At 59.4% G+C, this 22,000-nt stretch overlaps 1 protein-coding gene across 10 annotated transcripts; it reads left to right on the forward strand.

Moving 5' to 3' along the window:
- The first annotated feature begins 34 nt into the window (after nt 1-34).
- Nucleotides 35-21,942, forward strand: TUBGCP6 (tubulin gamma complex component 6). 10 transcript variants are annotated; one of them, XM_060165574.1, is made up of 25 exons: nt 35-1,026; nt 1,896-2,059; nt 5,845-6,055; nt 11,485-11,658; nt 12,660-12,781; nt 13,543-13,621; nt 13,733-13,842; nt 14,050-14,141; nt 14,235-14,374; nt 15,363-15,512; nt 16,130-16,211; nt 16,296-16,384; nt 16,463-16,578; nt 17,796-17,934; nt 18,248-18,319; nt 18,512-19,628; nt 19,789-19,847; nt 20,052-20,187; nt 20,268-20,436; nt 20,526-20,667; nt 20,761-20,955; nt 21,033-21,165; nt 21,240-21,453; nt 21,534-21,715; nt 21,794-21,927. In XM_060165574.1, the coding sequence occupies exons 1-25, from the start codon at nt 286-288 to the stop codon at nt 21,883-21,885; spliced, it is 4,920 nt and encodes a 1,639-aa protein (XP_060021557.1). In that variant the 5' UTR covers nt 35-285; the 3' UTR covers nt 21,886-21,927. The 10 variants fall into 10 exon arrangements, 8 of the variants coding, with proteins under 8 accessions (XP_060021557.1, XP_060021552.1, XP_060021553.1 ...); XM_060165569.1 differs by having other exon boundaries at nt 19,789-20,187; nt 21,794-21,942; XM_060165570.1 differs by having other exon boundaries at nt 18,512-19,847; nt 20,023-20,187.
- The last annotated feature ends 58 nt before the right edge of the window (nt 21,943-22,000 follow it).

The following is a 22,000-nucleotide window of genomic DNA, read 5'->3' on the forward strand; positions in this document are numbered from 1 at the left end:
ATAGGCGGCCTCCAGGTTCCGCCCCCTCCGCGCGTGCCGCCCGCCTCCCAGGTGACGCAGTTCCGGTGCGCTTGCTCCGGCTGTCTGGCTGGTCGCGCGGCGGTGACGCGGTGGCGGGAGCTGGGGCTGCGCGCTGTCTCCGGGGTGAGGGGATCCGGCAGGCGAGCGGGCGCGCGGGTCTGGCCCACGCTCCGTCCTCGGCGGTGCCTCTGCCGGCCGTCCCCTCTCCGGGGCCCCGAGAAGGCGAGTCAGGCCGCGCTCGAGGGCCCGGCGTGAGGAGGGGGCATGGCCAGCGTCCCCCAGCTGGTGGACGACCTGTGCGAGGCCCTCCTGCCGGCCGCGAAGGCTCACTCTGGCCAGCGCCGCGGGAGCCGCAAGAAGGCCAAGCAGAGCCTCAAGAGGGTGGCCTACAACGTTCTGTTCACGAGCCTCTTTCAAGATGAGACCCGCAAGCTGCAGCCCGGCCTCCCGAGACTCCCGGTGAAAAACAGGATCCTCATGCTGTCCTTCGACTTGCGAGTGAGCGGCCTGGGCGCCGAGGCCGACCGCCTGGAGGAGTTGGTGGAGGAGCTGGAGGCCGCGCATCGCCGGCCGCTGGCGGAGCTGGGATCCGTGCTGGACCTGCTGGTGCGGCTGGCGGGCAGCGGGCCCCCGCGAATGCTGCGGCGCCGGCGGGACTTCTTCCTGCACAGCCGGCCCGTCGGGAGAGACGTTCCCTACGGCGGCTACGACTGCGCCGACCTGAGCGGGTTGGAGGCGGACGTGCGGTCACTCATCTCCGGAGAGGAGTATCTGTGTCGGGACCTGGTCCGGAAGACGCTGCAGGTGATGGAGGCGGCGCCGGGCACCGGCCTGCCCGCCGTCGGGCTCTTCTCGTATGGCGACCCCTGCGGGGACAGGTTTGAGAGGGACACCCGCGTCTCGCTCTTTGGAGCCCTGGTGCACAGCCGCACGGCCGACCTGGACGTCCGCCTGGACCTGCCCCCGGTGCCGGACAGCGCAGACCTCTCCGGACTGGCCATCAAGGTAGAGTGTTTGCTTCCTGCCTCCGGCTCCCCGGGCTTGGGAAGGGCCTCGTTTGACCTTCCTTCCATCGGGGCAAAAGGAGGACAGCCGGAGTTCGGAGCACTGGCGGCTGAGCCGTGGGGACTCCCACCCCACCCCCCTCCCCTCCCGCGCAGCCCCCGGCCACGTGCCGCTTTCCTCTTGTATTTACTGTTCAGTCACTTCTTTTGCCTTCGAGTTGATGTTTAAATTCAAGTTCATGAAGATGAAATAAATCCGGTTCCTTCCTGCGTTTCAAGTGTTCAGTGGCCATAGGTGGCAAAGAAACATTTGTTCCTGCTGTTCGTGCAGTGTTATATGCTGTTTTCCCGGTAAGGTGGGATTTTTCCGTTATTAAGTAAATTGTCTTTTGCCTTTGCATTTTGCGGCTTTGCTGAAAGGGTGTTCTGTCATCGTTCAGTTATTCCCTTACTGTGAGGCATTTAGATTGTTTTCAACCATAATGCTGTAGCAAACATCTTGGCGGACGTGAGTTTTTCTGTGTCTATGTGACTTTTTTATGCTGGGTTTCCCAAAATGGAATTTCCAGATCGGAGACATCTTGTGAAAAATGTCATTGTCAGTTATTTTGAGGCTCGTAAGCCTCAGCAAGCCTGTGTTGTGTGAAATTGGGAATTGGTAACGAATTAGTTTAATTCCTTAAATGATTCCTTAGGGGTGAAAACATGGTGTACTACTTATGTGCTTGAGGAAAATAGAAGAAACGTTCTGCCGGGTCTTTCCCATAGAGTAAATGGAAGCGTGTGGAAGTGCCCCTGGAGCTCTCATCCCACTCAGGTGAAATCTAGACACCATGTTCAGGTGAAATGTCCTTTTCCCTTGGCCTCTAGGTCTCTTCGAGTGTGGATCAGTCGGAAGATGAAGGGTTTCAATCGGCATCCAATCTGACTCCTGATTCCCAGTCTGAGCCAGGCATGACTCCAGACATTGACCTGTGGGACGCCGTGCTCACCTACGAGGCCAGCAAGCGGAGGTGCTGGGAGCAAGTTGGATGGTTCGTGAGCTTTGCCTTAAAATGCACAGTGCCCCCCCCCCCGCCCCCGGTGAACCTGGCCTTTACTCAGAGAGCCCAGGTAGTTGGGTTTAGGAACTTGCAAGTTTCAGTCAAGCTGTGTACAAGTTGTCTGCGCCCGAGGGGTTGAGAGAAGTGCAGGCGGAGAGGGCTCTCGGGCCTACGCAGGTTCCCACAGAACCAGTAACTTCTGCAGATCGCACTTCGCAGTCCGAGTGGTCAGTTGGCAACTGAGTTACATCCTGGCCACGGTGGCTCCCAGTCGGAGGTGTGTGGTCAGTGCTGGGCATGGGGTGCTGACGAGGGAACGTTCTTCACGTCTATAACGACTGAGGGTGGTCCTCTGGTGAGAAGTTCGGTCCTCGCAGTGTTTCCCTGGTAGATGCTCTTCCCGTCCACGGCCTCTGCACACAGGATCTCTCAGTCTGTAGTGTGCTGGTGTCTCGCAACCTCCCAGAGTGGGGGTAGAGGACACATTTCCCAAATGTTTGGTCACGGGATTCTCTTGTTGCATCTCATCTGCTGGCATTTTTGTGGGATGCCAGTTTGGGGAGCACTGGGTGAACGAGGTGGGGTTCCCAGGGAGCCGAGTGCCTCCCAAGGGTGAGCACGCCCTCGGGGATGCTGTGTGGGCCCTGCTCCTGCTGGGGTCGCTTTCCTGGCGTGGTCATCTTCCCCCACATGGATTCCCCCAGGCACCGTCGGTTTTGGTGGTTGTCTTGTCTTTGAGGGGCTTCTCTGCCCTGTGACTTCCTGTTAAGTCTTCACCCTGTCTTGTGTGCACAAAGCAAATCTAGTCGCTCCGCTGTTTGCTAACCCCTCACGAGTCTAAGCACTGGCCGTCAAGCAGCTACTGCTTTCTTTTGTAAATATTCGCTAGTGGTATTTCAGTTACCAGTTCCCACTTTGCTAGGCTCAGTTTTGCAGGTCACTGTTCAGGAGACATGGTTGCTCAGCTGGTCAACATCCTCGTCCCTTTTTCTGAATGCGCTTAATCCCCTCAGTGTCCCCCGAAAGCAGAACTGGCCCCACAGCTCCAGCGTGAGGAGTACCTTGCGGTGTCCCTTCCAGGAGGACGGCAGCCAGTGCGATAGCCTGTGCCCCGCGCTCCCGCAGGAGACGCCCGGCCAGCTCGTGGCTGGGCACGGCCTGAGCTCACTCCCCCAAAGCTCTTCCACTGCCTGCTCCATCGTAACCTGCTGCCCCAACCCCTGAGGCCTGTCACTCGAGTTCATTTGGAGAATCTCGGGAACTTGTTGCAGTTGAATCCCAGCCGCCTGCTAGTTTCCTGCCAGGAGCTCTGACGAATGGGCAGTTGCGGCGCCCTGTCCACCTGCAGCCCCTGGATTGTGAGCTCTGCCCTCTCCTTGAGAACCCCCAGAGGACCCCTGCCCCTGTGCCTCACCCTGTGAGCCAGCGTCGGTCTCCCTGCTGCCAGGAGTCCTCTGTGTCTGTCGCCCTTTCTGGGGAAGTGGTTTCATTGATGTTAAAGGCCAAGTTCTCTGTGGGTCCAAGTGTGAGTTTGTTTTCCTTCATGGACTCTCCTCCCTCAGCTCTGAGCCACTGAAAGGGTCGTGTGGCCACAGTGGTCGGGAGTTGGCCCTGGAAGGGTGGGCAGGAGCCTAGCACTCGAGTGCGCAGAGGGGTGGTGCTTGCAGCACATGCATCCCCCGGGGGACCCCCTGGAGGGCCATTCGGAAGGACCCTGGAGGTCCGAGTCTCCTCCTTTCCTCGAGCTCTTCCTGCGCCAAGGGAGTGTGGGCTGGTGTCGTGGCCCGGCTGGGCCCCACCTGCTGATCGGGGCACTCAGGACCGTCCTGCACGCTTTTCCTGCCCACTCAGGCTATCCTCCACTCGGCCAGTACCACTTTCCAGGGATGGAAATCAGAGGTGCGCCGCCACTCTGCCTGCCATGCCTCATGGCCTCCCCATCTGGACTGTGGACCGCCGGCCCCTGCCCTCGCCCTCCCCACACTGAGCCCCGAGCACCTGGCCCCTTTCTCTTCCTGTCTCTGGGCTTTCACACAGGCCGCTTCCTCCGCCAGGGACACTGCTCCAGGTGTGGCCTTGCTCCCGGGGCCTTCCTGACCAGTGTCTCGGGTCCCTCTGGGACCCGTGTCATGGGCGGTGAGTCGCGCCTCCTTGTAGCTTGTGTCCGCGCACCTGCCCCATGAGGACTGGGCTTGTCCTGCTCTGGCCGCTGCTCTCAGACACTTGGTGAGTGAGGGAAGGAGCGCATCATGGTGCAGTGTTCGTTAAAAAGCATTTTTGGTTTTGACAAGTTCTGAGATGTTTCTCGGGCTCCTTTTATTGAGAAATTACTCTTTCCAGTGGATTTTAAAGAACAGTTCTTTCATACTTTCAGTAGGGTTGGTGGTTTCCAAAGGAATGTTTAAGAAGTGATACTGGCCTTCCCTGGTGGCGCAGTGGTTGAGAGTCCACCTGCTGATGCAGGGAACACGGCTTCGTGCCCCGGTCCGGGAGGATCCCATATGCCGTGGAGCGGCTGGGCCCGTGAGCCATGGCCGCTGAGCCTGCGCGTCCAGAGCCTGTGCTCCGCAACGGGAGAGGCCACAGCAGTGAGAGGCCCGCGTACCGCAAAAAAAAAAAAAAAAAAAGAGAGAAGTGATACTGTCTTTTTGGCCTCTTTTGAACAGTGTGACCGGGCTGGGCAGACACTGGTAGTTCCTGAACTTCCTACAGGAGCCCCATAGGCAAAGACCTCAGGGGTGGATGTGTGCCCAGAGCCACCCTCTGTGAGACCCAGCTGGCCTGATTTCTCCTGGAATTTCAGGAGACTTTTTCCTCTGTACATTCTTTGTGCTTTTGTGGGGGGAGGGTGATAAAATGCACATAACATAAAATTTATCATCGTAATGCTTTTTTTTTTTTTTTTTGAGGTACGCGGGCCTCTCACCGTTGTGGCCTCTCCCATTGCGGAGCACAGGCTCAGCGGCCATGGCTCACGGGCCCAGCTGCTCTGCGGCATATGGGATCTTCCCGGACCGGGGCATGAACCCGCGTCCCCTGCATCAGCAGGTGGACTCTCAACGACTGCGCCACCAGGGAAGCCCCATCTTAACCCTTTTTAAGTGTACGGTTCAGTGGCATTAAGGACATTCACGTGGTGTGACCATCACCACCATCCGTCTCCAGAACTGTTTCATTCTCCCAAACCGAGGCTCGGTCCCCATTACACACTCACTCCCCCTCCCCCTCCCCCAGCCTCTGGCCCCCACCCTTCTCCTTTCTGTCTCTGTGGTTGTGACTACTTTAGGGACCCCACAGGAGTGGGGTCACTCAGTACTTGTTGTCTTGTGACTGGCTTGTATCACAGCGTCACGCCCTCAGGGTTCCTCCATGTTGTAGCATCTGACACGTTGTGTCAGAATTTCCTTTCTTTTTAAGGCTGGATGATAGTTCCCTCGTGTGGACGGATCGCGTCCTTCTCCACTCCTCTGGCGATGGACACGTGCGCTGTTGTTAATGTTCTGCTCCAGGCTTGGGTGTTGTTTCCCATGTAGAGGCCGTCGCGAGCCGGTGGGCAGCCGGAGGACCGCCGTGTGCCCGGAGGCGCTGGGCGGCGCGGGCGTGTGCTGCTGCTTCCGGACCCTGTCTGCGCGGCACCGTCTGACGGCCTGCCGGGCGCTGCTGGAGAGCTGGGGGCCGTGGGGAGTCACACCTGGTCTTAGACGTTTTATGCTGTTGACCCGCTTTGTCCCGCCTTCTGTTCACGTCCACTCGCTGCCCCCCTCTGTCCCCCACAGCCCGCCTGGCCACCGAGAGGAGCCCTACCTCACCGAGGCCGGAAGGGCCGCCTTCGACAGGTCCTGCCGGCTCTGCCAAGCAGGGCTGCAGGTGCTGGGCGGGGGCCTCCTGCAGGCCCCGCAGCCCGTCCTGGTGAAGGAGTGCGAGCTGGTGAAGGACGCGCTCAACATCCTGATTGGGGTCGTGTCCGCCACGTTTTCCCTCTGCCAGGTAAGGACATGCTCACACGTGACACACCTGGGCGCTGGGTGGGAGGGGGAGGGCAGCGGCCACAGAGTCCAGGGTGGCGTGTGGTCGGGAAGCCCACGTGACCGCCTGCCTGGTGATTGTCTTTTCGTTTCAGTTCTAAAGAGTATTAATTCATTAACATCCTTTTAAAAACTGAATAAAAGTAAGATGTTTTCTGTCGTCAGTGAAAGAAGAGAAATGTACCTGTTTCCGTGGATCCTCGAGAAGTGCGGGCGGGGGGTGGGGGGGTGGGGCCTTTTGTATGTGTTGTTCTGCACATGCTTCCCTTGTCCTGTGCCCGGTCTCTCTGTGTCTTCAGTGTACTTCCCAGGGCTGTTCTCAGGTGGAGCGTGTGCTAGAAGCACGTCCTGGGCTTGGCGCAGACGCGCTCCAGCCGACTCCAGGCGGTCCTGGTGCTGAGCTGCCCTCTCAGCAGCTCGGAACGCTGTTCCGACTCCGCGTTCGTGGCCTCATAGTGTTCTGTTGTGTGAATGGCCCTTCTCTGTGGAGTGGAAGCAGCCCTCTCTACCCTTTTAAAATTGTGGTAAAACAGACGTGACTTAAAATTTACCATCTTACCCACTATCAGGTGTACTATTCAGTAGCATTAATTACGTTCACAATGTTGTGTAATCATCCCACTGTCTGTTTCCAAAATTTTTCATCTTCCCAAACTGAAACTCTGTCCTCATTAAACACTGACTCCCCATTTCCCCCTCCCCCAGCCCACGGTACCCACCTTTCTACTTCCTGTCTCTGTGATTTTCCTCATATGAGTGGAATCATACAGCGTTTGTTCTTTTGTGTCTGACTTATTTCATTCAGCATAACGTTCTCAGGGTTCATTCATGTTCTAACCAGTGTCAGAATTTCCTTCTTTTTAAGGCTGAGAAGTATTCCATGCATATATAGACCGCACTTTGCTATCCATTCATCACGTTGATGGACACTTGTGTGGATTTCACCTTTTGGCTGTTGTGAATAGTGCTGTGTGAACATGGGTGCACAAGAATCTGTTGAGTCCCAGCTTTTAGTTCATTTGGATATATTCCTAGGAGTGGAACTGCAGTAATTGCAGGGGTCATACAGTATATGTTTAACTTTCCGAGGAGCCAACAGATTATTTTCCACCATGGCTGCACCCTTTTACTCTCCCTCCAGCAGTGGCCTGGGGTTTCAGTCTTTCTGCGTCCTTACCAATACTTATCCCCCCACCCCTTTTTTGGTAAATAGTAGCCACCCCAGCAGGTGTGAAGTGGTATCTCATTGTAGTTTAGATCTGCATTTCCATCATGGCTAATTATGCTGAGCATTTATTTTTTTTAAGATTTTTTTCCCTTTTTGTTTTTAATTAATTAATTCTTGGCTGCGTTGGGTCTTCGTTGCTCTGCGCAGGCCTTCTCAAGTTGCGGCGAGCAGGGCTACTCTTCGTTGCGATGCACAGGCTTCTCATTGCGGTGGCTTCTTTTTTTTTTTTTTTTTTTTTTTCCCGGTACGCAGGCCTCTCACTGCTGTGGCCTCTCCCGTTGTGGAGCACAGGCTCCGGACGCGCAGGCTCAGCGGCCATGGCTCACGGGCCCAGCTGCTCCCCGGCATGTGGGATCTTCCCGGACCGGGACACGAACCCACGTCCCCTGCATCGGCAGGCGGACTCTCAACCACTGCGCCACCAGGGAAGCCCGCGGTGGCTTCTTTTGTTGTGGAGCATGGGCTCTAGGCGCATGGGCTTCAGTAGTTGTGGCACACAGACTCAGTAGTTGTGTCACACGGGCTTATTTGCTCCATGGCATGTGAGATCTTCCTGGACCAGGGCTCCAACCCGTGTCCCCTGCGTTGGCAGGTGGATTCTTAACCACTGTGCCACCAGGGAAGTCCCGAGCATTCCTCATGGGCATGTCTTTTTTGAAGAAATGTCTGTTTTGGTCCTTTGCCTTTTTTTTGTTTGTTTGTTTTTGGGTTTAGAGAACGGAAATGTATTTTCCCATAGTTTTGGATGCCGGAGGTACAATATTAAGGTGCTTGCAGGATTAATTTCTCCTGAGGCCTTTCTCCTTGGCTTTCAGACAGCTGCTTTCTTACTGTGTCCTCACATGTCCTTTGCCCTTTTTTGAATTGGGCCGTTGAGTTGGAGTTCTTTATATATTGTGGATAGTAATCCCTTATCAGATATATGATTTGCAAATATTTTCTCCCATTCTGTAGGTTGTTTTTTCATTCTCTTGATAGTATCCTTTGAAGTACAAAAGTTTTTAATTCTGATGAAGTTCAGGTTTTCTTTTTCTTTCTTTTGTTGCTTGTACCTTTGGTGTCATATTTGAGAAATCACCAAATTCAAGGCCTCTGTGTTTCCTTCTAAGAGTTTATTGTTTTAGCTCTTAAGTTTAGATATTTGATCAAGTTTGAGTTAATTTTGTATTAACTCAAGTGCAGGGGGAGGGTCCAACTCAAATCTTTTGCATGTGGATAGTCTGTTTACCGAGCACCATTTGTTGAAAAGACTGTTCTTTCCCCATTTGTATGGTCTTGGTATCCTTATGCATTAATTGACCGTATATGTGAGTGTTTATTTTTGGCCTCTGTTCCGTTCCACTGGTCTTCATGTCTGTCCTAATGTCAGTACTACAGTGTTCTGTTTTTTTGGGGTGCCGTGCTGCGCAGCTTGCGGGATCTCAGTTCAAACCAAGGATTGAGCCCGGCCCACGGCAGTGAGAGCGCCGAGTCCTAACCACTAGGGCAGCAGGGAACTCCCCAAGTTCTACACTGTTTTGATTACTGTAACTTTGTAGGAAGTTTTGACCTTGGGAGGTGTGAGTTTTACAACTTTTTTTTAAGATTGCTGTGGTTATTCAGGGCCCCTTGCAATACCATTATGAATTTTAGGATGGTTTTTCCTATTTCTGCTAAAAACACCATTGGGATATTGATAGGCATTGCATTGAATCCACAGATCGATTTGGGTGTATTATTATTATTATTTTTGGCCACACCACACAGCATGTGGGATCTTAGTTCCCTGACCAGGGATTGAACCCGTGCTCAGTGGAAGTGCTGTGGAAGTGCTGAGTCTTAACCACTGGACAGCCAGGGAATTCCCTGGGTGTATTATTATCCTAACATTACTAGACATTCCAGTCCGTGAACATTGGGTGTCTTCGCATTTATTTAGGTCTTTAATTTCTTTCAGCGATGTTTTCTAGTTTTCACTGTAACAAGTCTTTTGCCTTCTCAGTTAAGTTTATCTCTTAAGGATTTTATTCTTATGTTACACTAGTAACTGGAATTGTTTTCTTAGTTTCCTTTATTTGGCTTGTTCGTTGCAAGTGTATAGAAATACAACTGATTTTTGTTTGTTGATTTCATATCCTGGAACTTTGCTGAATTCCTTTATTAGCTCTAACAGGTGTTTTGTAGATTCTTTAGTGTTTTCTGTATATAAGATCATGTTATCTCCAGACAGATAATTTTCTTCTTCCTCTCCAATTTGGATATTAAAATTGCTTCTTCTTGCCTAATTGCTCTGCCTGGGACTTCCAGTATTATGTTGAACAGAAGTGGTGAAAACAGCCATCCTTGCCTTGTTCCTTATCCTCGGGGGAAAGCTTTCAGTCTCTCACCACTGAGTGTCACGTAAGCTGTGGGTTTTTCACACGTGGCCTTTATCCTGTTGAGAAAGTTCCATTCTTTTCCTAGTTTATTGAGTGTTTTTATCATGAAAGAGTATTGAGTTTTGTCAGTTGGTTTTTTTGCATCCGCTGAGATGATCATATCTAATTTTTTCCTTCGTTCTATTAATGTGTATTACATTGATTTTTTAAAAATAAATTTATTCATTTATTTATTTTTGGCTACCTCGGGTCTTCATTGCTGCGTGTGGGCTTTCTCTAGCTGTGGAAAGCCAGGGGCTACTCTTCATTGCGGTGCGCGTGCTTCTCATTGCAGTGGCTTCTCTTGCTGCGGAGCATGGGCTCTAGGCGTGCGGGCTTCAGTAGTTGTGGCATGCGGGCTCAGTAGTTGTGGCTTGCGGGCTCTAGAGTGCAGGCTCAGTAGTTACGGCACACGGGCTTAGTTGCTCTGTGGCATGTGGGATCTTCCCGGACCAGGGCTCGAACCCGTGTCCCCTGCATCGGCAGGGGGATTCTTAACCACTGCGCCACCAGGGAAGTCCCTACATTGATTTTTGTATGTTGAACTGCCCTTGCATTGCTGAGATAAAACCCACGTGGTCATGGTGTATAATCCTTTAACATGCTGATAGATTCAGTTTGTTAATATATTATCAAGGATTTTTGCATCTGTGTTCATAAGGGATGTTGGCCTGTAGTCTTTTCCTTGTAATGTCTTTATCTTGCTTTGGCATCAGGGCAATACTGGCCTCTTAGAATTAGGAAGTGTTCCCTCCTCTTTAATTTTTGGAAGAGTTTAAGAATAACTGGTGGTAGTTCTTTAATTGTTTGGTAGGATTTACCAGTGAAGCCATATGGTGTTGGACTTTTCATTTTGGGTTTTTTGTTGATTTTATTTTCTTTAAATTGTAAAATTCACATGACGTTAACATTTATTATCTTGTTGGGAGGTGTTGTGCTGGTCCCAGCCTATTTTTTTCCAATTAATTAATGAATGAATTAATTTAAGGCTGTGTTGGGTCTTCGTTGCTGTGCGCAGGCTTCCTCTGGTTGTGGCAGTCGGGGGCTACTCTTCGTTGTGGTGCGTGGGCTTCTTATAGCGGTGGCCTATCTTGTTGCGGAGCACGGTATTTGTGGTGCGCAGGCTCAGTAGCTCCACAGCATGTGGGATATTCCCGGACCAGAGCTCAAATCGTGTTCCCTGCACTGGCAGGCTGATGCTTAACCACTGCGCCACCAGGGAAGCCCCTCTAGTCCCTATTTTATTGTTTCTCTTCTTCTGTTAGCTTTGGGTTTCATTTGCTCTTTTTCTACTTCATTAAGGTGTACAGTGTGGGTATTTATTTGAGACCTTCTTTTCAGCGCAGGTACCTGCAGCTGTACGTTTTCCTGTTCACACAGCTTTCACTGCATCCCACAAGTGTGGTTGCAGTCAGCCCTCTCTTAGGTTGTTTCCGTGCTCTGCGGTTGTAAACCATATTGTGGGGAACACGCCGTGGCAGGTGTCTGTGTGCCTTTTCCATTATTTCCTCAGGACAGGTGCCTGATCTAACGGCAAGCACTTTCTCACAGCCCCAGCCCCAAGCAGGTGTCTGTGTGCACCCCTCAGGTAGCCTGGAAGGCCTTCTGCCTCCTGCGCCCTTTCCTGTGTGTGTATCTGGGTCGGGGCCCCTGGTCTTGGGGGTGCTGTGGGCAGTGCTGTGGTTGGGTGCACGGGTGGAACGGGATGCAGCACCACACTGGCTCTGGATGCCCGGCCCCGGTGACCCCCGCCTTCGTCCTGTCCAGCCAGCGCAGGCCTTCACGGTGAAGCAGGGTGTCCACGTCTCAGGAGCATCCCCCGAGAGCGTTAGCAGCCTCCTCTCGGAGGTGGCTGAGTGCGGGACCCACTACGCGCGCCTGAGCCACTTCTCTCTGCAGCCTGTGCTGGACTCCTCGTGCAGCGAGGGCCTCGTGTTCCAGGTACGGCCCCGCCTCATGCTGCTGCCGGTGTGCCTGAGAGCTGTCCACAGGTCCTGCACCAGGGCCTCTGAGTACAAACGGTGTTCTCCTCGGTGATGTCCCAAATCCGTCAGTTGCCCTTCAGGAATGGGGTGGCCGGCGATTACGTCTTACCTGGCCCGTCACTTCACTGGAAACCTGGGGCAGACATGTTGGGGCCACGAGAGAGTGCGAGGCAGGTGTGGCCAGTGCTGGGGGCCCCGGGGGCAGGCCAGGCGGTGTGGGTTGGGCCCATGCTGCCTGTTCCCCACTGGGTCCCTGGCGTGGGGCTGAACCAGGTCCTCTTGAAAGCCTTGTCTTTGGCCCATTGGCTGGCAACAGCCCCCAGGGCAGCGGGGGCAGCTGCGTGGGAGGGGCATCCAGACTGAGAGAAGGGTGCGGGCAACGCAGCGGGGCTGCTGGGGTGACGTGACGAGGCTCAGGTTCTAGGGTGGGTCACAGTGGGGCTAGGAGGGCAGAAGGAAACCGAGACAGGACTGATGTGTCGGCTCTCAGGGGTGTGAGGGCGGGACAGCTGTCTCCTTGCTGGGGGGTGCCTGACGTTTGTTCTGGAGTGTTCCACGCAGACCTCCTGGAACGGCATGAGCTGAGCTGGGGCCATACTGCTGTGGCTGCCCAGGACACGTGTGTCCTCGAGACCCCAGTGATCTGAGCAGCCAGAGACCCTCTGAGGGCTGGCGTCTGTGCACAGAGCCCAGCTGCTTGGGGTCCGCAGGGTCCGGTTTCCCGGTGCAGCTGGCCCTGGCTGCGGGGACAGGATTTGCAGTGGCCTCGGGCTCCGGCCAGGCTCGGTGTCCGCACGTGACCCACAGATGCCCGTTCCTTGGAACACGGAGCCCCGGGGTTGGGGGTGGAAGCCCTGCCTTCTGCCTGCACCGGCTTGTCCTCTGGTTCTGAGCTTGGTGGCAGTTCCCCAAGTGCCTAGCCGTCCTCCTCCCAGCCCCCTGCCCCCTGCCCCGCAGGCCTTCACCAGCGGCCTGAGGAGGTACCTGCAGTACTACCGGGCCTGTGTGCTCTCCACCCCGCCCACCCTGAGCCTCCTCACCATTGCCTTTCTCTTCAAGAAACTGGGCCGGCAGCTCAGGTGAGCCTCAGCACGGCAGCCTGGTAGCTGGACAGGGGCAGGTGTGGGGCTTGCTGGGTGGTGGGCGGCCATGAAAACAGCCCTCCTGGTAGGCGTCTGGACAGCCCCTTGACCCAGCTGAGTTCACGAGGTGCTGGGCGCTGTCTGTTGGCAGCCCACCATGCAGGCCCTGCCCAGGATCGGGGGCTCCTGCCTGACAGGCACACAGGGTGCCTACAGACAGACCCGGCCCCTGGCACCCAGGAGCCAGTTAGTAAATGCCAGGCCAAGGGCCGCTGGCAGGTGCCACCTGGAGAAGGCAAAGTGGGGGGCTGGGGCGGGCTGAGGGGCGCAGTGGGAGAGGAGTTCTTGCAGGCAGAGGGGCAGGAGTGTGGAGGTCCTGGGGCTGGAGATGGGAGCCTGGGGGCATCTGGAGGGTGCTGTCGGGCTGTGCTGACGTGTGGAGCACGGCCTGAAGCGGGGTGTTGGGGGCGAGGGGCCCAGGGGGGACTTGGCAGCCATCCAGGGCAGAGGAGGTGGCAGCCTGGGGGAGGCCGGATAGTGGCAGGTTTGGGGAAGGGTCGTGGACTCAGGGGAATTCAGTCTTGGCCAGACCTGGGGAGGAGGTGGCGTTGCGTGGGGTGCCCTGGGAGGGGCCCGGTAGGAGGCTCACACCTGAGGTCCTTGAGGTGCAGGTGGTTTTAAAGCCAGACCATCTGGACAGGCAGAGTAGGGCCTGGGACGTGTTCTGCTCACCTGGTCTCACCGGCCTGTGTGTCCAGGTACCTGGCTGAGCTCTGCGGTGTCGGCACTGGACTCCTGGGTGCTGGGGGCGGAGCGCCCGGGGCTGCGTTCCCCACTGTGAGTCTGGGTTCCTGCCGGGTGTGGGCCTGGCCAGCCCCGCGGGACGGGCAGGGCTCCCCGCCTGCTGTCTGTGCCGTGTGCGCTGAGCCCTCCTCTTGCCGCCTCCAGGGGGTGAAGCTGCTCTCCTACCTCTACCAGGAGGCCCTGGATAACTGCAGCAACGAGCACTACCCGGTCCTGCTGTCTCTGCTGAAGACCAGCTGCGAGCCCTACACGCGGTGGGGGCCGGCATGGGGTCGGGGCCCCGCTCAGCCCTAACACGTTCGAGCTCGTCCTCGCGTCGGGGCGCCTGCTCAGCGCAGGGATCAGAGATTGGGGTGGCACGGGGAGGGCACGATGGGGGGTTCGGACTGTGGGCACCGGGGCGCAGCTGTCTACCCCCGTGGGTGCCACCCACCTCACCACTGGCCCACCCACCCTGGCAGGTTCATCCACGACTGGGTGTACAGTGGGGTCTTCAGAGACGTTTACGGCGAGTTCATGATCCAGGTGAACCACGAGTACTTGGGCTTCAGAGGTAGGTGGCGGCCGGCTGCGGCCGGGACCCCACACCCTCGGCGGGTCGGGGCCGTGGTTGGACTCAGACCCGGCTGTCTCGTCCCGCACGTAGATAAGTTTTACTGGACCCACGGCTACGTGCTTATTTCCAAAGAGGTGGAGGACTGCGTCCCCGTGTTCCTGAGGCACGTCGCCCACGACGTGTATGTCTGCGGGAAGACCATCAACCTGCTGAAGCTCTGCTGCCCCCGGGTGAGGGCGGCTGGCGCGGCCCCGCAGGGTGCTGCCTGCTCGCCGCGTGCCAGCCGCCGGCCCCCTGCGGCCTGGCCATGTGTCCTTAGCCCTGGGTCAGCTGTGTTGGAGCAGGGGTCGTGGTGACCTCTCCCTCAGTTTCCCTTGAGAGTTTCACGAGCTCAACTTCGGTTGGGTTTCTGGGCGCTCGTTCAGACGGGAGGAGAGCCGAGGGCGTTTCAGAGGCCGGGGGGCAGCGGGCTCCTCCCTGCCCTCCTCTGCATTGGAAACCGCCCGGGCAGGGCAGGGATGGGCTGCGTCGCCAGGCGGGTGGACCCAGGGGGTCTTGTGCAGCGCTCACAGGGCTTGGCCGCGCTCCGTGCGGCTGAGGCTCTGCGGAAGATGGCCGGGTGGCAGTGGTGGGGTGTGGACCGGCAGCCTCTGCCTGGAGGTGCTGTCTGATGTCCGAGCAGGCTGGCCAGGCGTGTGGACCTGGGGGTTCCTGGCAGTGGAACCGCCGAGTGCAGGCTGGATCGGGGGGCAGCAGCCGGCCGAGTGCAGGGCTGAGATCAGACTGGAGCGGCCAGGACAGGCTCAGGGCTGGGTGGGAGCGGCCCATGCAGGGGAGGAGACTCATACTGGTGAGGCCCCAGGAGCAGCCCAGAGGTTGGACGGCATGGTGGGCTCGGCCCTGGGGGGAGGGCGTGGCGGCTGGGGCAGTCCTGTCTGAGCTGACCTTAGGAAGTGCGTGTGGGCGTGTCCGGCTCTGGGCAGCTTCTTCTGAAGTGTTATTTGTGGGAGGCAGACCTGGCTTCTGCCACAGGGCAGCCTTGGCCTGGGCGGAAACCCGCCCAGCCTGTGATGTCCTGGAGCCGTGGAGGATGCCAGCGAGGAGTGCAGGCTGTCCGAGGAAGCAGGCTGTCCGCGTGGGTCGCCAGAAACAGGGAGGCCGAGAGGGGTGTGGGTCTGAGTGCCTCCGGGCTCACGGCAGGTCCTCCCTCCTCGGCAGCATTACCTCTGCTGCTCCGATGTCCCGGTCCCTCGCGTCTCGGTGATATTCTCCCTCGAGGAGCTGAAGGACATCGAGAAGGACTGTGCCATCTACGTGGGCCGGATGGAGAGGGTGGCGCGCCACAGCTCCATCAGCAAGGAGGAGAAGGTGAGGGAGGGGCGCCTTGGGCCAAGGGCCTTTTCTTGCGCCTCCCTCTCCTCCCAGGGTTCCTTGCGCCTCCCTCTCCTCCCAGGGTTCCTTGCGCCTCTCCCCCTCCTCCCAGGGTTCCTTGCGCCTCTCTCTCCCCCTCCTCCCAGCGTGGGCTGGACAGTGGGCTCCCCTCCTGCTCAGGAGGGGCAGGTGTACTGGGGCCCAAGCTTTGCGCCTCCTGTGGCCTGGGGAGGGGTTTGATGGAAAGTCCTTCCTGGCCCGGCACCTGGTGGGCAGCAGGGAGATGTGGGCTGGGCAGACCCCAGAGAGCAAGTGGCGGGGGTGAGCGTTGGAGGTGCAGAGGAGGCTGTACACCCTGCTGGGGCGGCCTGGCCTGGCCCTCCGTCCCCGCAGGGAAGCCCGTCCCCTTCAGGGTGGGCATACAGGCCTGGGGTCTTGGCTCCAGATTGCTCTGGGAGAGTGTATCGATTGCCTGGGAACCAGCCTCACCACTGTGTGGGGTGGGCACCGTGCCCCCAGAGCCCACCCAGGGTCTGAGCGGACCCCTCTCCCAGGCCATCCCAGGGGCATGGGAGGGAGGATTAGATGCGTCAATCACTGGTGGTCTTTTTCAGGAATTACGAATGGAAATTGCAAAACAAGAATTAATCGTCCAGGCCCGGGAAGCGGCGTCCAGGGTCCTGAGCGCGCTCAGCGGTGCGTGTGGCTCGGGTCCCCCTCTGCGTCGGGGGGCTGCCTGCTGGGGCTCCTCATAACATGCCCCTTACTGTCTTGTCGCAGATCGGCAGCTGTCTGAGCGGATGGCCTTGGATGCCCAGAAGCGAGAGCAGTTTCAGAGGCTGAAGGAGCAGTTTGTGAAGGACCAGGAGGTGGGTGGGGTTGGCCCGGGGGTGGCACAGGCTCGGGGAGGCGGCTTCACCAGCGGGGCCGCCGGGGGTGTTGTGCAGCGCCGCCGGGCGGCCAGGCAGGAGGAGCTGGATGATGACTTCAGCTACGCCCGTGAGCTCCGGGACCGGCAGAGGAGGCTGAAGGCCCTGGAGGAGCAGCTGGAGAGGAAGGCCAGGTAGGTGGCCGCGGGCGTAGTGGCCACTCCGGGTCGGCCTCCCTGGGACGAGGGCACCGTGGGGACACCGTGGCTCGTTTGATCTTTGATGGGCCTTTACCTTTTATTTTGACACCTTGCAGGTGTACGTTCAGGCCGGAAGAGTAGTGGTCTGAGCTCAGAAGGTCTCCTTGCGGTCGGTTTGTGTGGACTCGGGTTCAGGGTTGGGGCACACACTGTGTTCCTGTCGCCTCTCTGTCTCTTTGTTTCTTTTAAGTTAAACAGCTCCTGTTTTTCTAATTTTTTCTTAAACCTGTTAGCAGTTTGACAGAGAAACAGGAATTTCTCCAGCACAGTATCTGCGAGTCTGTCTCTTGCTGTGCCATCAGCTTGTCCCGCCCTCCCCTGCATTTCCCATAAGCTGGCAGCAGAGCTGGCATCTCGAAGGGGGGCCCTTCGTGGGAGGGGCTGTCCCTTCCTGCTCACCGTCTCGGGGTCTCAGTTGTCCTGACCTTGGGGGCGGTTTATGGAGCTGTGACTGAGCCAGCAAGTGATGAGTGCGTGTATGCCTGTGCCCGTGCATCCGTGCTGTCTTGTGTGTACACACGTGTGTGTGTGTGTGTGTGTGTGTGTGTGAGTAGACATTATTCACCTGTTCACACGAGGAGGAAACTAGGTGCAGAGGCTGTGTCCCTGGCCTGTGACAACCGAATTAAAAATGGCCGGTCCAGGTTTGAAACCAGTTCCTGATGGCGAGAGGATCAAAGTCGTTGGGTGTTAACATGCCAGGCCAGCTTTGAATGAAGCAAATAAAATGTTTACACTGCACCCTGTGCACCCTTTTGCGTTGATAATCAGTTCTCTGGGGTTTGCACCAGCAGAACGGGAAGTTGCCTTTTACGCAGCTGACGACGTGAGGCCTCACCTCCTAGAGGCCCCGGGCAGCCCCCGGCCCCTCGCCAGTCCCTCTGCTTCAGGCTGTGTAGGGGCTCATCTGGTGTTCACTCTGCGGAGTGAATTCACTGGGCCTGCCCGCTGGGGGCTCCTAGTCTGGGGGCCAGAAAGACCTGCCCAGCGAGGCCCCTGCAGGTGTTGCGGGAGCAGCTACCTGCCCGGGGAAGGTGCTGGGCATGTGGACTGCCCATCAGGGGTCTCTGCCACGGGGAGCCTCCAGCCCACGGGGCACTGGCTGGACAGTGGGGTGACCATGGTGACCAGTCCTCTCTTGGTGGCTACAGGCAGGCCCTGGTGGATCATTACAGCAAGTTGTCTGCAGAGGCAGCTCGTCGGGAGCAGAAGGCGCTGTGGAAGGTCCAGAGGCACAGATTGGCCGGCGCTCGGCTTCGTTTTCTCTTAGAAGATCAGAAACGCGTTCAGGTAGCGCTGCTGTTCACAGGGGAGCTCTTCCCCGGCCCCCCCGGGGACTCAGAAGCCCTGAGGTCGCACGCAGACCTTCCTGTGTGCCCGCTGGAGGAGCATGAGTAAGGCTCTCATCGCGTGTTCAGAGGGGTCGTGACCCGGAGAGGCCGTGCTGCCCTCAGACGACACAGGTGGTGCTGGGCGCCAGCCGGGCTGCGAGCCAAGTGCCGCGTGAGCCCCGCCGCATCGCGGTGCCCGACAGTTGCGGGCGGTGGGGCTGTGACTTCCACCCCCACGGCTGCCGCCGCACATCCTGCTGGTTGAATTTCAGGAGCTGCTGGAAGACATGGCGGAGGGGAAGCCCCTGGAGCCGCTGGCCATCCTCCCGGGTGCCCGCTTCCAGGTGAGTGCCCGCTCCCGGGCGAGGGGCCGGGGCAGGACCCAGGGCACATAGCGTGGGGCTCCGAGCTGGCTGCCCCGTGCCTGGCCTGTGTCCCCACTGCCCCCCTGTCGTGGGTTTTGGTGCTGGGTGCAGAACCGAACTTGGGGGACAGAGCCGGATAATGGGAGGGACCAACGCGCACTGGTGTTTCAGGCTTCCTTTCTGGGCCCTGAGCACCCCGACGGAGGCGGCAGCTGTGATCCTGGGCATGAGGGGTGGCACGAGGCTGCCCGGGACAGCCCCGACAGGCAGAGCGTGCTGACGCCGCAGCCCCTCGAGCCTCCAGCAGCTGGGGCCTGCGGCTCAGGGCCAGGAGCAGGCCCGCCGTCAGAGCAGGCGGAGGGGCCGGGGCCGTTCTCTGTGGGCCTCAGCATCCGAGACTTCCTGCCCACGGCCCAGAGGGCTGAGCAGCCTGTGCTCACCAGCGCGGCCCCCGTCCTGGACGAGGCGCTGCAGACCATTGGCTCGGACCTGCCTCCCCTGGCTCCGTCTGCAGCAGCGGACACAGGGCCCTCCGGGCCACAGGAGTACGATTTCAGAACCATCCTGAGGCCGTCTGTGGCCGCCCCAGCTTCCCCAGGGGCCCTGCAGACTGCAGGAGGCAGCTTGGGCAGTGAGGGGCCGCGGCTGCGGGAGGACACTCACGTGCAGCTGGACACGTGTGTCCCAGATGGGCGGGTGGCTCTGCCTTACGCGCACCCCCCCCAGCACCCCTCCTGCCAGGAGGAGAGCAGCCAGGACCCGGGGCAGCTCTGTGGGCAAGTGGCAGAGCCTGGTGTTCCCACAGAGGGTTATGCTTCTGGAATGGCTCCCGCCCGGCCACGGTGGAACGTCCACGGACACGTGTCTGATGCCAACATCAGGGTGGGGGAGAACGTGTGGGATGTGGCCCCCTCCCGGCCACGGTGGAACGTCCACGGACACGTGTCTGATGCCAGCATCAGGGTGGGGGAGAACGTGTGGGATGTGGCCCCCTCCCGGCCACGGTGGAACGTCCACGGACACGTGTCTCAGTCCAGCGTGATGCTGGGGTTGCTCTCAGGGGAAGCTGAGCCCAACGTGCCCGGGCCCCCCTGGGCGCCCCCTGACCATGGGTCCCGGTCAGGCCTCAGCTTGGGAGCCCAGAGCCCTGCCCGGGAAGACGAGCCACGGCTGCCTGCAGAGACGGCCTCAGGCGGCTCTGGCCGTGGGGAGGAGACTGGCCTGCAGGACTTGCTGTCTGCGGAGGCCGCGCCCACTGCTCTGGAAGACAGTATCCCTGAGGAGCCAGGTCAGTGGGGCCCCCAGGGCTGTCCTGTGACGGGGGGGGGGGGCGTCGGTGAGCCCGGGGGGCGGGTGAGAAGCTGGCTGCCCCGGGGACTTGGTGGGGCGCTGTCCAGCGGCAGGTGCTGGGCCCTGACGCCCCCTCCCACCCCGTTCGTTCCGCTCAGGCCCGGGGGCGAGTGGGGACTCCCAGGACCTCTCTCCAAGTGGCCCTCCGAGCTCACAGGTCAGGGCAGACGGGGTCAGGGGCTGGGGACCAGGAGTCGGGGCAGCGTGTGCTGCTGGTGGGCCCCCTGCCCCCGCCTGGCCTGTCGTGGGCAGTGAGGGCTCCGCCCTGGGACTGGGCAGCACGCGGGGGATGCCCCCCGCCCAGTCCGTCCTCTCCCATTCGAGGGGAACAGGCGGGCTCCTTGAGGCTGGGTTGTCTCAGGAGGGCGTAGACACCCGGAGCAGCCCAGGCCCTGGCGAGGAGGCGGCCCAGCGCTGGGACAGGGAGCAGGCCTACCTGGCGGGCCTGGCGGGGCAGTACTGCCTGGAGCGGTACCCGGACAGCTACGAGGCCATGTGTGAGTGGGCTGGCCGTGGCGGGAGGGAGCCTGGCCGGCGCGTCCCTGGTGTGGGACCGTGGTCCGTGTCACCCCTGCAGCAGAGCCTCCCGTTGCCCGCCTCCTGCACCACGGGCTGCCCCGAGCTTTTGCCCTCCCCGAGGACCCCGGGGCCCAGTCAGACGCAGACGCGAGTGCAGTGCAGCTGAGCGAGCTGCTGCCGCTGCCCGTGCTCATGAAGCACTCCATCACGGCCCCGCTGGCTGCCCAGTGAGTGCCCGCCCGGCCCGCCCCGCCCGGCCCTCCCCACCCGGCCCTCCGCGCCTTGCCGGCCCGTGACGCCTGGCCCCTCCTGCCAGCGTCTCCCTGGTGAACAAGGCCGCAGTCGACTACTTCTTCGTGGAGCTGCACCTCGGGGCACACTTCGAGGCGCTGCGGCACTTCCTGCTGATGGAGGACGGGGAGTTTGCGCAGTCCCTCAGCGACCTGCTCTTCGAGAAGGTGAGGCCCGGGTGGGGCGGGCACAGGTGGGGCTGCGGGAGGGGGCCTGGAGGCCTCGGGACGCCTCGGGACACCCGTGCCCTGCTGCTGCAGCTCGGGGCGGGACAGACGCCTGGGGAGCTCCTCAGCCCGCTGGTGCTCAACTCCGTGCTGAGCAAGGCCCTGCAGTACAGCCTGCACGGCGACACGCCGCACGCCGCCAACCTCTCCTTCGCCCTCAAGTTCCTGCCCGAGACGTTTGCCCCCAATGCCCCGGACGTGCTGAGCTGCCTGGAGCTCAGGTACAAGGTGAGCAGGGCCCCCTCGTGCAGATGGGTGGGGGATGGTCCCGGGACGCAGGCGTGCTGAGTTGGCTTCCCTGGCAGGTTGACTGGCCCCTCAACATCGTGGTCACCGAGGGCTGCTTGAGCAGGTACAGCGGCATTTTCTCCTTCCTGTTGCAGCTGAAGCTCATGATGTGGACACTCAAGGATGTCTGCTTCCACCTCAAGCGCACAGGTGAGCCTGGCGGGGCCCCGGTGTCCCCTCAGCCCGTGGCTGTAGCTCACCCTCCCCCCCCCCCCCCCCCGCAGCACGGGTGAGCCACGCAGCCGGCTCGGTGCAGTTCCGCCAGCTACAGCTGTTCAAGCACGAGATGCAGCACTTCGTGAAGGTCATCCAGGGCTACATCGCCAACCAGATCCTGCATGTCACCTGGTGTGAGTTCCAGGCCAGGCTGGCCTCGGTGGGCGACCTAGAGGAGATCCAGCGCGCCCATGCCGAGTACCTGCACAAGGCTGTGTTCAGGTGAGGCGCGGGGCCGGGGCCGCGTCCCCCGTGTCCCCCGCGTCGGGCGCGCTCACCGCAGCCCCCGCCTGCCCCCCCAGGGGCCTGCTGACGGAGAAGGCGGCGCCGGTCATGAACATCATTCACAGCACCTTCAGCCTGGTGCTCAAGTTCCGCAGCCAGCTCATCGCCCAGCCCTGGCGCGGCCCCGAGCACCCCAACTTCGCCCTCTTGCAGCAGTCCTACAGCACCTTCAAGTACTACTCCCACTTCCTCTTCAAAGGTGACCCTCCCCTGGGGCCGGGCAGGGCCAGGCGGGGTGGGGCCGGGGCTGAGCTGCTCACTGACGCCCTCCCCCCAGTGGTGAGCAAGCTGGTGAACCGCGGCTACCAGCCCCACCTGGAGGACTTCCTGCTGCGCATCAACTTCAACAGCTACTACCAGGACGCCTGAGGCCTGTGCGGCCCTGGCGGGGGTGCCTGCGCTGCAATAAAGGTGCTGCCCGCCCCACTCACGCCTCTCTCTACCGGGCGGGTCCTGGGCCGGGGCGGGGGCAGAGCGAACACAC

The sequence above is a fragment of the Lagenorhynchus albirostris genome, chromosome 11 (genome assembly GCF_949774975.1).
Source record: "Lagenorhynchus albirostris chromosome 11, mLagAlb1.1, whole genome shotgun sequence".
In the NCBI taxonomy this organism is placed as follows: Eukaryota; Metazoa; Chordata; class Mammalia; order Artiodactyla; family Delphinidae; genus Lagenorhynchus; species Lagenorhynchus albirostris.